Below are 12,512 nucleotides of genomic sequence, written 5' to 3'. Positions count from 1 at the left end.
TTGGTTTTTACCCACAGATGGTAATGTTACAACAATTAAGGTTATCATAACGCTACTTTAAGATATTCTTTACCTTAAGGCAGTGGTTGTCAACTGGAAGGGGGGCGCAAATTTTTTTCAAGAAAAAAAACAGAGACATCATTTAGGTCCTCTGTGTATTTTATTGCTTTTCAAATAGAATGTGCATAAATGAAAAACCCTGCGTTCCCTCTCTCTCTGTATTTTCTTTTTGTTGGGGAGAGGTGGAGTTTAGCCTGCCTTTTATCTAGCTGTCAGTGCAGACCAGTGTTGCCAACTTAGCGACTTTTTTGCCAAAAAAAAAAAAGAAGAAAAAAAGCACCTAATGACAAATCTAGTGACTTTTTGGACAAACCTTAGCGACTTTCCAAATGTCACCAGTACTGTCCTGCAAGCGCGAAGTCTTGCTTTCCCGCTGCACTCACACCTCTCTCTGCGTCTGCTCTGTTCAGTGAGAGGCTGAGAGCCGGAGATTTAACAATGTCATAACAATGGATAACACCCTTGAGATGAGATGCACCCTTCCTCCCAATTTACATCATTCTTATGCAAATGTTTTTAGAATGCAAGACGAATGTAATGCAACATGTTTTACATGTAAAATAGTCCACGTTATTACAACCTAGTTCTCTTGTTCAAAGTAGTTATAGTGTTCAGAAACAATTTTGATCATTCATGTTCCATACCTATCCATTACATCCATCCATCCATCCATCTTCAACCGCTTTATCCTTTTCAGGGTCACGGGGAAACCTGGAGCCTATCCCAGGGAGCATCGGGCACAAGGCGGGGTACACCCTGGACAGGGTGCCAATCCATCACAGTTTTATAAAAGTTATTTTTAAAAATCATAAGTTATGAAAAGTAATTAAAAAAGGAAACAAACACAAAAGCAAAAAAAAAAATTTGTTTTAATCTATCAATCAATCAAAAGAGATTATAGACTAGGTTTTATATAGATAGATTTTTATATAGAGTAGATAATCATTATACCTGGTCTAATCCAATATGCGTGGGGCGGGGCTTTAGTTACAAAAGTTTGAGAAGCTCTGCGGGCAGACCTCCAGAGCAGCTCTCCTCAGCAAAGCACCCAGGTGCGTTAGCTGGACTGTTAATCATCCGGGCCTGAGCCTAGATGCATTTTTCCAGCTCAGCTAATAGCCTAAGTTTTGTCTTATGGATGCTGAGATAACTTAGCTGTCACAATGTATTACATGATCAGAAAAAGTTGAATTTATCATAAAACTAGCCTCGGGTGTTGTCACTGTTTGTAGGACTATCAGACTGATCAAATATAAAACTTTTCTAACTAGGCTAGTTTGGTGTAGCTAGCCAAGGAGAGGCACAACTAAGCTATGGGTTTAGCTGCTACAGAGCCATGTAAAGTACATTATCTTTCCTTATGCTCTGCTCATATCATGTTCACATAAACTGGAACTCATATAGACATTTACACACCTTCCAATATCAACCCCTTTACTGGTTTAAAATAAATAAATAAATGGCATATATCCATTTCTCCTCACACTGACTGTGAGCTAGCGTTTGGCAGAATTGAGAGACTCAGCCAATAAGACACGAGTGTTTCCACGTATTTTTCTGTAAACCCTGGGTGCTTCTCATTTCTTATTTGTGCATCCTCATTAGTGATGGGTCGTTCATTTTGAATGAATCTTTAATATGACTCGGGAACAAGTTGTCTCACAGAGTGATTTGTTAATTTTTGACCGTGCTTGCGCTGCAACATCCCCACAGGTTCCGTACTGGAAACAGAAATGATTAGTTCACCTCTCGAGTCTTTGGGTTCATGACATCACAGTGCCACTGCATTCAGCCTATTTGGTGGTCATGGGATGAACGAACGATTCGAACCCGAAGACTCAAGAGGTGAACTAATCATTTGTGTTTCCGGGGAACAGACGTGACAAATGTGACGTCACAAAAGAAAGAATCAGGAGGTGAACTAACAGACTGCATAGCCTGAAGACCCAGCTAAGATATTAATCATTTCTGTTTCTCATAATTCAGCCTTGGTTGCATTAGCCTATAGTTTATTTGATAATTTATTAAGTACTAGATGTGTTGGGGAATTGAACATGTAACATTTTATTTATATTCTGCTGAAATTAATGAAAGGACTTGGAAAAAAGATTAGTTCATTTTACTGAACGAGATTCAAAGATCCGAGTCAGTAAAATGATCCGAACTTCCCATCACTACTGACGAACCGCTCCAAGTGGAGATTTACTCAGGGCTAAAGAAAAAATCTTCTAGGCTACAGCTCCTAATGCCCAGGCCAGGTTAAACCCCTGGTGTTCACTCTTCCCAGGAAGATGTTTTTTCTTGACAACTCAGAAGGTGTGATTCTTATGATTTCATTCACTGATTCACCGTGACCCTGTCCAAATCCACCCCCCTGCAAACATTTTCAAAAACTCATCGGATCTAGACGAATCACAATAACGAGAATATTTTGGATCCAAAATGGCAAATTTCACAGAAAAGTTAAAAAGTTTGCATCCCTGCTGATGGGTTTGTTTAGATTTCTCAGCCTAATGATGACTTCAGTCACTGACAGCGACAGCCCTTTGGACTTCATACCGAGAATTAATAGGAAAAGAAATGCAAATGCCACACTTGAAATCAGTTCATCTGCATACTTTAGTGAAATAATGAATGAATAACACACACCTGGCCCTGGCACACATAAAACGTGCTGTAATTCCTACACCGTTCAATTGATTTGGATGTAAATACCCTCACATTAAAGCTGCACTTAGAGTTCCTATTCATTATTTAATTTCAACTCCAGTATACGGTGATAAACAGCTAAAACAACAATAACTCTGTAAATGTCCAAATATTGATGGACCCGACTGTATACAATGGATTCATGGGTTGTTTAATCAAAAATGATACCATATTTATATCCTTATACTTTCAGGTGAGCTCATGATGTATGGGATGCTACATGTCCATCACATTTAATTATGAAGGAAACACAACACGCATCATAAAGAGTTACCTAACTTTATTAATATTATTGTTTTAAAACTAACGTAAATCCCAAGGCGTAGCGCCCTGGGATCATTAAGTCTATGAATGCATGGATACCTGCCATTAAGTACTGTATTCCCACACTCCATTCAAAATGACAGTTTTTTTTTCCCTCCTAAAACTCAACAGAGGAAATCCATGGCCTCAGCACACTTCTTTTTTTTCAATGCACTCCTGTTTTTTTTTGTCTCTCATGTGCAAGTATATGCAAGTTAGCTAGTTAAGAATAATATTAGTGTTAGGCTTTCACAGCAGCAAAAAGAAAACAGAAGAAAATCATAATCAACAGTTTGCTGCACAGCTCTAAATTGAGAAAAAAAAAAAGAGAATGCATTCATGAGAGTGTGTGCGTTTGTGTTAATCTGAACAGAGTAATCAGCCTGTAAGAGTCCCTTTCAGAGATGTGAAGAGATGAGAGACAAAGGCGAGAAATAAAAATCCAGGAAAGCACGAGGAAATCAATACTCAGTTTTATAATTCCTCCAGGCTGTGTGGTGAATGGGTTTGTGCCAGAAATCCCCACTGAACCAAGCAGTGACAGTTCATCGAGAGAGCAACGTGGCCCAACACAGCTCTGATTGTAATGATACTAAAAACAGATACAACAGATACAGGTGACATTCAGGTTTCCCCCCCCCCCCCGATAGTGATGTTGAGGTGCACAGTGGGATCCATCAGGACACGATTGTATGCTGATCCCTGGAAGTGAAGAGTGATGATGAACGCTGTGGGAAGGTGAACACTGATAACAAGAACCCATTTCAAACATGATCTTACTTCCTAATTAAGGAATGTGATGAAAAAGAAAATCATTTGCAGATCACACTGTCTAAAACATGAACCTAATCAATATACTGATCGATAAAATGAGTCCTGCAATGTTTTATAATGGCGGTTGATATTCTCTTCCGGTAAAGCAAGGCATTAGGTATATAAAAATGCTTCTTTACCAGAGCAGCTCTTCTTGCCTGCAAGTCCGTAAAGCCCGACAGGCCCGTTATCATTTATATGTGCAAAGAAATGCATCGCAAGGATCCATGCAAAATAAAAAAAACAAACAAACAAAAAAAAAAAACACAAAACATAATATACTATGACACTTGTGAAACAAAAGCTACATAAAAGCTTTATAAATACAATAAAATTTGAACCCTTTAATGAAAATGTAATTTCTAGCATTATTGGTACTATGATAACTGGCAGTCAATTTTTTTTCTTTTTTAAAATTTTTCAGTATTGGATCTGCACAGGTAATTCATGCCATCTTTGGTTGAATGTGTTACTGGAGAAAAAAAAATTAAAATAAAAAACAAAACAGTACAACGACACAAAAAAAAAAAAAAAAAAAAAAAAGTCACTAGAAAAACAGCATCAACTTTCAGAGGATAACTGCGCCTCTATGTCCACTCTACAGATGGGGCACTTTTTGTTAGTGAGGAGCCACTGATCCACACACAGCTGATGGAAGAGGTGCATACAGGGGAGGCGCCTGCAAAACAGACATACACAAGATCCTCAGTTTAATGTCCAACAGATAGCAAGTGAGACTAGATGGACATAAACGAGAGCAAGATCCAGGCAGAAAGCAAGAGAGACACAAGACAGACAGACACACAGACACAGAGAGAGAGAGACACAGAGAGAGAGACGGGTACAAAAAGAAAAAGCACCAGAGACAGTGATGGAGCGAAAGCAGAGAGAGACAAGGAGGAAAAAGAGACAGTAACAGCGACAGACAAAGACCATCCGCTACCATCCTTCTCAAGATCGCGGGTTTGAACTAAAAATCGGCACACAGACACACACACACACACGAGGACTTTACCTGACGTCCTCTCCTTCCTCCAGTATAGAAAGACAGATGGTGCATTTCTCCTCTGTGTCTTCTTCCGCGCCCTCCTCCTCATCCTGCTTACCATGCAGCTTTCTCTGTGTGCAAGACAAGAGGATATATTACACACATTCAAAACATCATCTCACAAAAGACACTACAATCTAACAAGCACATGAACACACAGGCATCACAGGGGGCCTTCACACAGATTTTTTTTTTTAATCAGAAAGTGCAGCACATATTCCAGAGATTTACTGTATGAGAATGATCTGAAGTCTGTATGACAGAGTCCTCAGCATGCCAACACACCAAAACCTACTGGACCATAAACATATGATAACAGGCTGTTGAGTTTTTTTATATTATATACACACATTATATATATATATATATATATATACACACACATATACACATATACACACACACATATGCATGTTGTTTATATATATATACATACAACATGCAGATATTTGTCAAACTAGGAGATCATAAAAATGAGTACAGGTTAGGTTGAGGTGGTGGGAATGTATATTTATGGACCAGTTTGCATTCCATAAATCACATCTGCTCAGTAAGTCTTTGTGCACACAGCTTCTGCTGTATTTTCTGTACTATTTTTGCCCTCTAGGTGGTGTTGAGACCTGTTCAGAAAAAAGTGTTTTTGCCTAATATAACAGATGCGTAGGAACGTCATTGATCTCGAAGGGAAACTCAGTTATGTGCTCATTTGTTAGTGTTTTTATAGTAGGTGTGCTATTGCTGTAGTTATGGTAATATTATTGGAAGGTACACTAGTATTCTCTCTCTAAATCTCATAGCTGTGCTATCCAAAACCAGCATGATCATCTATTACTGTAGTAAGCAATTAACAGTTATAAAAAAAAAATAAAAAAATGTTCTATAATGTTTTTATTCTTTTAAAGAATGCACTTATTTTAGGCCCAGGGCTCACAGAGGAACTAGCAAAGAGCAGGACAAAACTTGACTGAAAGCTGTCTCAAATTCCATATCAGAGGAAGTACAAATATTACACAAGATAAAAATGCCTGGCACATGAATGTTAACAGTGTTAACAGTGGCTATCACCACCATACACTTTTGTCATCACTATGAGCGCTCACCTTCTTGTACTTGTGCGGATAAGTGCACCTCTCTATAGTTCCCTGAGAGGCTCCTCGATTCACAGTCCCCAGCCGCTCCTCTAAATGCAGCAAATCCTATGAAATACAAATTAACAAGTAAAAAAAGAGGTCCACAGCCACAAGCTTATCAACTGTTTAGTTAAGATTTCATTGCATGCATTGCTGTAATATTCAGAACGTTGCTGGGTAGCAAAAGGGGTCTCTGATGGATGCCTTTTACAGGAATGGTTCAGCAAAGAATTTTACATTTAATTTACACCCCCCCCATCAAATAAAGCTCTGCTAACATTAGCAGAATATCCATAGTCAAAGAAAATGAATTTCATGAGTTTACTGTTCAAGTAAACGTTTCCTTTTATGCCCAACGTGGCCTCAACGTGACCATTAGACGGAGGCGTAATCGTCAAATGACCGCTGGAGGTGGGGGGGTGGAGTGTGCGAGCCAAGTCCTCTAAGGCATGGGAGCACTTTATATTAAATGCAGCGATGAAGACTGTAACCTGCAAACTTTACGAAGCGGCGCTTGTGTAGCACAAAAGCACGACAGTGATGCACGAGCACAAACTGCTCCATTGTGTGCAAGAAGTTGGGGAAACTGGGGTGAATTGCTTAAAAGGTTTAATTTAACTTTGTCATTATATGTAAAATCTGTCTTTTTTCTATAACGGGAGCGATCTGTAATTGATCTATTTGTAACGAGGCCACGCTGAACCTCCCTCGCAGTGTACATGCGGTGATGGGAGCGCAAGTAAGAACTGTAACATCAAATTAAAACGGTACGATCAAAGTAAACAGAAGTAAATATGTGCCTAAAATGAATAATAAAAACCATAAGGTGCAGTGAAAGTGAGATTATAAAATTCATCTAGGACTGTAGCTTAATTATTTTTTAAAAACTGTGGTTTTTTTGTGCATCCACAAACAATAATGCAGAAATACTCATATATAATATAAACCAATTATATATAAAATCACAATCAGAATTACGATAAACTGCAATCAGTTTTTTCCCTTGGTGCAACATCTGCACAAGATGGAAGGCGGTGGCGTGGAACTGTACTGAAAAGCTAGAAGTTATGTAGATGATACAAATTCACATTACGTTAAATCTGTAAATACAGGCTACCTTACTATTTCACAAAAGTTATTATTTAAAAATGTTACATTGCTTAAAAATTTTATTCGACGCTTGTGTATGAAGACTGCGTAAAGTTTATTTTAAGCAAACTATTCCATCTAAATTCCTGCTCTTACCTCGTATGTTCGGCCAAATGTCATTCTAGATGAGATGTAGCGAATGTGAGGATAGGTGACCTCGGACATGCCATGGTGCTGAGGGAGACACAGAAAAGCAAAAAATATATATATCAACATCTATCCTCACAGACAGACATGATCAAAACCTCAAAACACTGATGTTGTGGATCAGGGTCTCTGGAGCCCACGTACAGACAAACGTACAGTATAATTTCAAGTGTCGTTAATTAAAAAAATTCAGGTTTAAATATTTACTGCCCAAATATCAAACAAATTAATATTGCCCAAATAAATGTACCATAAAATAATCATTTAAAATGGCTGCTAAGTACAAAGAATAAATGGAAATACACTAAGCTTTATAATAAAATAACAGATGTTGTAAAAGGGGGGATTGCAATAGCTTGTCATGATTAATATGCAAGAGATCTGCACCAACACCAGTCCTTCATTACTTATGGTAATGCTTGTTAATGTTTATAATGATGGCTGGAAGTGGGGGAGGATGGGGTACTCACCATCAGTGGGATGGGGAAGTGGTGCAGTCTGGGTGGGGGATGGTAGTGGGGCAGATGAGGGTGCAAATGCCCTGAAGGGTACGGAGCTACAGTCACACCAGCTTCGATGCCCAGCTCCCTGAAACACGTACACATACAGCAACATCAGATACGGACAACACAGAAATCCCAGTTAAGACACAATGCTGTAAAGAAGATGCTGATTTTCATTTTTGGCTTTGTTCCCTATTAATTAACATATTTAGCTCCAGAGGATGATCACTGTGTTCTAATCAGCAAAACTGCTAATGAAACTGTACAGTGATGTGAAGTCAACTCATAAAGCACTTTAGATAAATGGCAAAACAGATTATATACACGGCCCTAAAGGAATCAGGTGTAGTTTTTCCCTAAATTATTTTTCTGTGAAAAAGGCACAGCAAAGTCATGTTTGTCTTACCATGTGGTTCTCTGGTCAGTCTGGCGCGGGTGTGAGGACATGGTCTGGGGGACATGGATATGGTGTCCATGACCGTAGTTGGGGTGCATTCTGTGAGGGTGAGGGGGAGGTCTTTCGTGTGCTCGGCTGCAGACAAGAAGAAATTTCGCTTTTTAAAATGTCTTTGAATTATGACAAATGCTGCTTTTAGAGTTTTAGAGAAAAACCAACAGACTGATATATTCCCTAAAAAATGCCAAATGTTATATTATTACCTATAATTCACAGATGGCACACGGCACATGAGCAACATTTCTAAATGTTCTACATGTTCTTGTTACCCATATTTTTATAGAAACTTTCATACACGAGTGGGCGTATGTAAATCGAAGAGTTTACGCTTCAATCACGCACACTGGCTAAATATACACACACATCCACTCAGAGTGATAAAAACCAACCCAGAACAGGAAACAGTCGCGTGCGTCTGAGTTGGTGAGGATTAAGAAGCTGCTGAAATTGTAAACACATCTGTTCCATGAGACGAATGATTATAAATAACTTCGATAACGCTCTGGAAATGAATTGTAATAAACGATTACATAAGAGAAACATAATAGCATAATAGAAATATACAAAAAGATTGTTACGCTTCTTTGCTCACTAGATGCTAACCACAGTGATGCAGACAGGCATACACGAAGACCTGATGCCAAGTAAAGGCCCAGTGCCACTCACGTGGGGTGCTGCATCATTCTCCGCCTCTGAACCTCCATCCTCTGCAGAATGTCGTGCTGGTGGAGCCTCTGCACGGCATTGGGGCCCAACACGGGCAGGTGGTGCTGCAGTGCCTGGTGCTCAGGGGCCAGGTGCTGTGGCAGCGGGGCAGCAGAGCCTGGGAGGTGGTGGGGTGGAAGAGAGGGAGCAGGGGCAGCAGGCACAGTGTGGCCCGGGCCATGAGAGGGTAACGCGGTGTGGTAGGGGAGCACAGGGTGGGGAATGACGTAGTCGCTTTGAGGAGGAGGCTGTGGAGGGGGAGGGGGGTTACTGTGAGAGTGAGGACACGATGAGGAGGACTGGTGGTGTAAGGAGCGCGCCAGAGAACCATCTGTAAACACACACACAGTATTCACAATATGAATTTTAAAAAGCTTATTTTGAAGATATAAACGTTGCAATTCAGAACATCTGGCTTACTTCAAAGACATGGTCTAAGCATTTAGAAGTCTGGGAAATATATTTAAAGAAATATATTGAAGGTTCTTCTTGGTATTCGCATATAAACTTGAGAAAAGGACTTTTAAGCATTAAAGGGGTTGGTAAGCTGCAGCCTTCATGAGCAGTGTGTATGGTAAAGGGGGGGGTCTGAATTCCTATTGCCGCAGCATGCATGAGCAAACATGAGATGAAATAGCTCGCCGATTGAAGAGATAAAAGCAGAAATGAAGCTAACTACTAGAGAAGGGAGGGGGGAGAGAGAGAGAGAGAGAGAGAGAGATGTGCCACAGAGGGGAGAGAGAGAGAGAGAGAGAGAGAGAGAGGGAGAGAGAGAGAGAGATGTGCCACAGAGGAGAGAGAGAGAGAGAGAGAGAGAGAGAGAGAGAGAGAGAGAGAGAGAGAGATGTGCCACAGAGGGGAGAGAGAGAGAGAGAGAGAGAGAGAGAGAGAGAGATGTGCCATAGAGGGGAGAGAGAGAAAATGAGGCAGATACAGAGATACAGGTAAAGATTGAGTGAGAAGGCAGGTGCTGTAATGTGCAGCTATTATCCTTCTAAACAGAGGCCCACGAGGGAGGCAGCGCACTCATTCACATTCTACACGCCTCTATTCTGAGGAGAAGCAGCAATTAAAGCTGACTGCTGGCCACATACTACCTGCAGCAATTAACACATTAAACACCAGGTGCTTTGCCTAATTACCATCAGCACTGGAATTGGGTACGAGCACAAATTTCAGATATTTCAGCCCAGCTCCCCAGAGACAGATGCCCACACAGAGGCAGAACACACAAAGACTGCTTATTGAACAGTACTGCAATGATTTTGAAGCATTAAAGTACAGGTTAACAGTATGTAGCATTTCAGAAACAATATTCTCTTGGTTCGGTGTTATTTGTGAAGACCTGCTTAAACCCAGACATCCTTGTAAAATAAGTCCAGCAAGGTGTGCGTATTAACCTGTCTTTCTTGTCCCAAACGGTAGAGATGTTTACAAGAGATGCATGAATGGTTCATTTATTTATTTAGTGTACCCCTTTATAGAACAGTCATGCACTAATCACCTGTACAAGTACGTGCTGCTGTCCAGCTCCTTCTTTAGTCTGACTAGTAATGCTTCTTCAATATAATGAAGCTTCCAATAATACATTTCTATAAGTTACTCTACACACATTACATTTTTGTTTGACGAGACAATATCGTGCATTCTGGTGCAGGTTCATTATTTCAGTGATTCAGTTTGAAGAACAAAACTCAGCAAAAACACTGAAAGACTGAGGTATCAAAACATGATGATTTTAAAACAGTCATTAATGCCACAAAAGTGCTAAACTACAAAATATAAGGATGCCAGCGAATGGATGAAGACTTGCACTTACAGGTGGGATGCATGTAGTGCCTGCAGGATGAAAGCTGAGACTGGGGCTGCGGTTGGGCCACCAAGGCCGGGCTGAAAGTATCCACCACGCTTGGCTGGCTTGGACCTGGAGTGGCCTGGGAAACGTAAGCAGGAGGCCGAGAGGTATTGCCTGGACAGCACGGATCAAAGGCGGAGGTGCTGCTGAAACTGCTACTGCTAGAGCCACTGCTACGGACAGCACTGCTACTGAGATCCACTGGGAGGGTCTGCTGGGAAACAGACAAACAAGAGAAAGACAAAGGCAAATGTAAAATGTAGGAAGGAACAAAATCAGCACAGGTACCAGGTACAAAAAAAAAAAAAATCTAAAATGAATCTGAGATAATAAGCTGATAATGAAAGAGATGGTAACATCTTAAAAATTGGACATTCAAAATCGCTCTATGAGGTGGAGCGTATCTAATCCCATTTAATGCTTTGATGTATAAAACATGAGTACTCTTCACTCAGCCGTCTCCTGTCTCTGCATATCTGAGCAGTAGCTGTGGGCCCCATCATCAAAAGCTTCAGCATGCTTCACCTAACGCACTACACATGGAAACTACGCTGTCTTGCTAATCCTGACGGCTCCTTTTTATACATAATAGCCTAAAACTCCCCTTGCATTATTGAACATTGGGTTGTGACAAAGGAGCAACCACAGACAAAAACCCTTGAAGGGTAGGAGTGCAGAGCACTATCGATATAGGTTTTAACCAGTGGACCACAGTGATTCTTTTATTGCCACAAATAATTATAACTATGCAAATGTCTTAATTTAATTATTTTGCAGAATGGCTGAATAGGGATTTGAGTTAATAAAATTTACAATTCACTGGTTTAGACTACTAGGCACTGCATTTTCTCTTTTATTATAATACAACAAAGGAGCTCAGACAATTAACTCGATGTAAATTATTTAGAGGTCAGCTGTTCTTCAAGTTTGGCTTCAAACAAAATGTCACCATTTTGACTGTTTTCCCTCAAAGACAATAATATTACCCAAGAGTCTTAATTTTTCAACTTCAAAAGAACTTTTAATTCATTTTCAAAAGGCTTTAATCAAAGGAAGAGAAATGCAAGCGCTGGGGACATGAACATTACACAGTCACCATCCTTTAATATGCTCTTTCTTCACTTCTAATGTTATACATGGGTTACATGCATAACCTATAAAAGTACTAAATATGTAGAGGTGGTTTAAGTATAAATAAAGTAGCAGGTCAGAAAACTGATGCTTAAAGAATGTTAAGGTTAACAGACATTTAAAATAAAAGTCTTCTGGTCTATTTTTATAGAGAATGGATGCTAGATTAAGCAGCAAGTTGGAGCTCCAGTAATTTCAGACAGTGGTACTCAAACAAAATGTGTAAAATGCTGGTTGACTGTTTGATCATAGTCTGTTAGAACCCCTATAGTAAATGGTCTGCACTTATATAGCACTTTTTTAGCCTTAGAGGTTCCAAAGCTCTTTACACTGCGTTTCATTTACCCATTCTCACACACACACACCCCAATGGTAGTACAACCTCTAGTGTTGTGGAAAGCTGATTGGGCATTTCCTTCGGTACTCAAGTTAAGTCAGTGTAAAGCAACACTGTAGCTTGTATAGGCCTGTTGGTTCTGCTGTTGGCTGTGTGGGCTGCGAG

General features: G+C 40.0%; 1 protein-coding gene across 3 annotated transcripts in view; it reads right to left on the bottom strand.

Annotated features, from left to right (window-relative positions):
• Positions 1 to 3,034: 3,034 nt before the first annotated feature.
• rnf111 (ring finger protein 111) overlaps positions 3,035 to 12,512 on the bottom strand; it is a 47,537-nt gene continuing 38,059 nt past the window's right edge. For 2 of the 3 annotated variants that reach the window (XM_053616777.1, XM_053616779.1), the window contains exons 7-14: positions 10,844 to 11,093; positions 8,986 to 9,355; positions 8,269 to 8,394; positions 7,830 to 7,947; positions 7,309 to 7,386; positions 6,034 to 6,129; positions 4,901 to 5,004; positions 3,035 to 4,564 (exon numbers count right to left, since the gene is read on the bottom strand). In XM_053616777.1, coding sequence (XP_053472752.1) covers positions 4,447 to 4,564; positions 4,901 to 5,004; positions 6,034 to 6,129; positions 7,309 to 7,386; positions 7,830 to 7,947; positions 8,269 to 8,394; positions 8,986 to 9,355; positions 10,844 to 11,093 — 1,260 coding nt within the window. In that variant the 3' untranslated portion in view covers positions 3,035 to 4,446. The remainder of the gene's footprint in view (positions 4,565 to 4,900; positions 5,005 to 6,033; positions 6,130 to 7,308; positions 7,387 to 7,829; positions 7,948 to 8,268; positions 8,395 to 8,985; positions 9,356 to 10,843; positions 11,094 to 12,512) is intronic. The other variant, XM_053616778.1, reaches the window with a different exon arrangement.

Source organism: Ictalurus furcatus, chromosome 27 (genome assembly GCF_023375685.1).
Source record: "Ictalurus furcatus strain D&B chromosome 27, Billie_1.0, whole genome shotgun sequence".
Taxonomy (NCBI): domain Eukaryota; kingdom Metazoa; phylum Chordata; class Actinopteri; order Siluriformes; family Ictaluridae; genus Ictalurus; species Ictalurus furcatus.
Note: the sequence above shows the minus strand (reverse complement) of the source record. Positions and strands in the feature narration are given on the sequence as shown.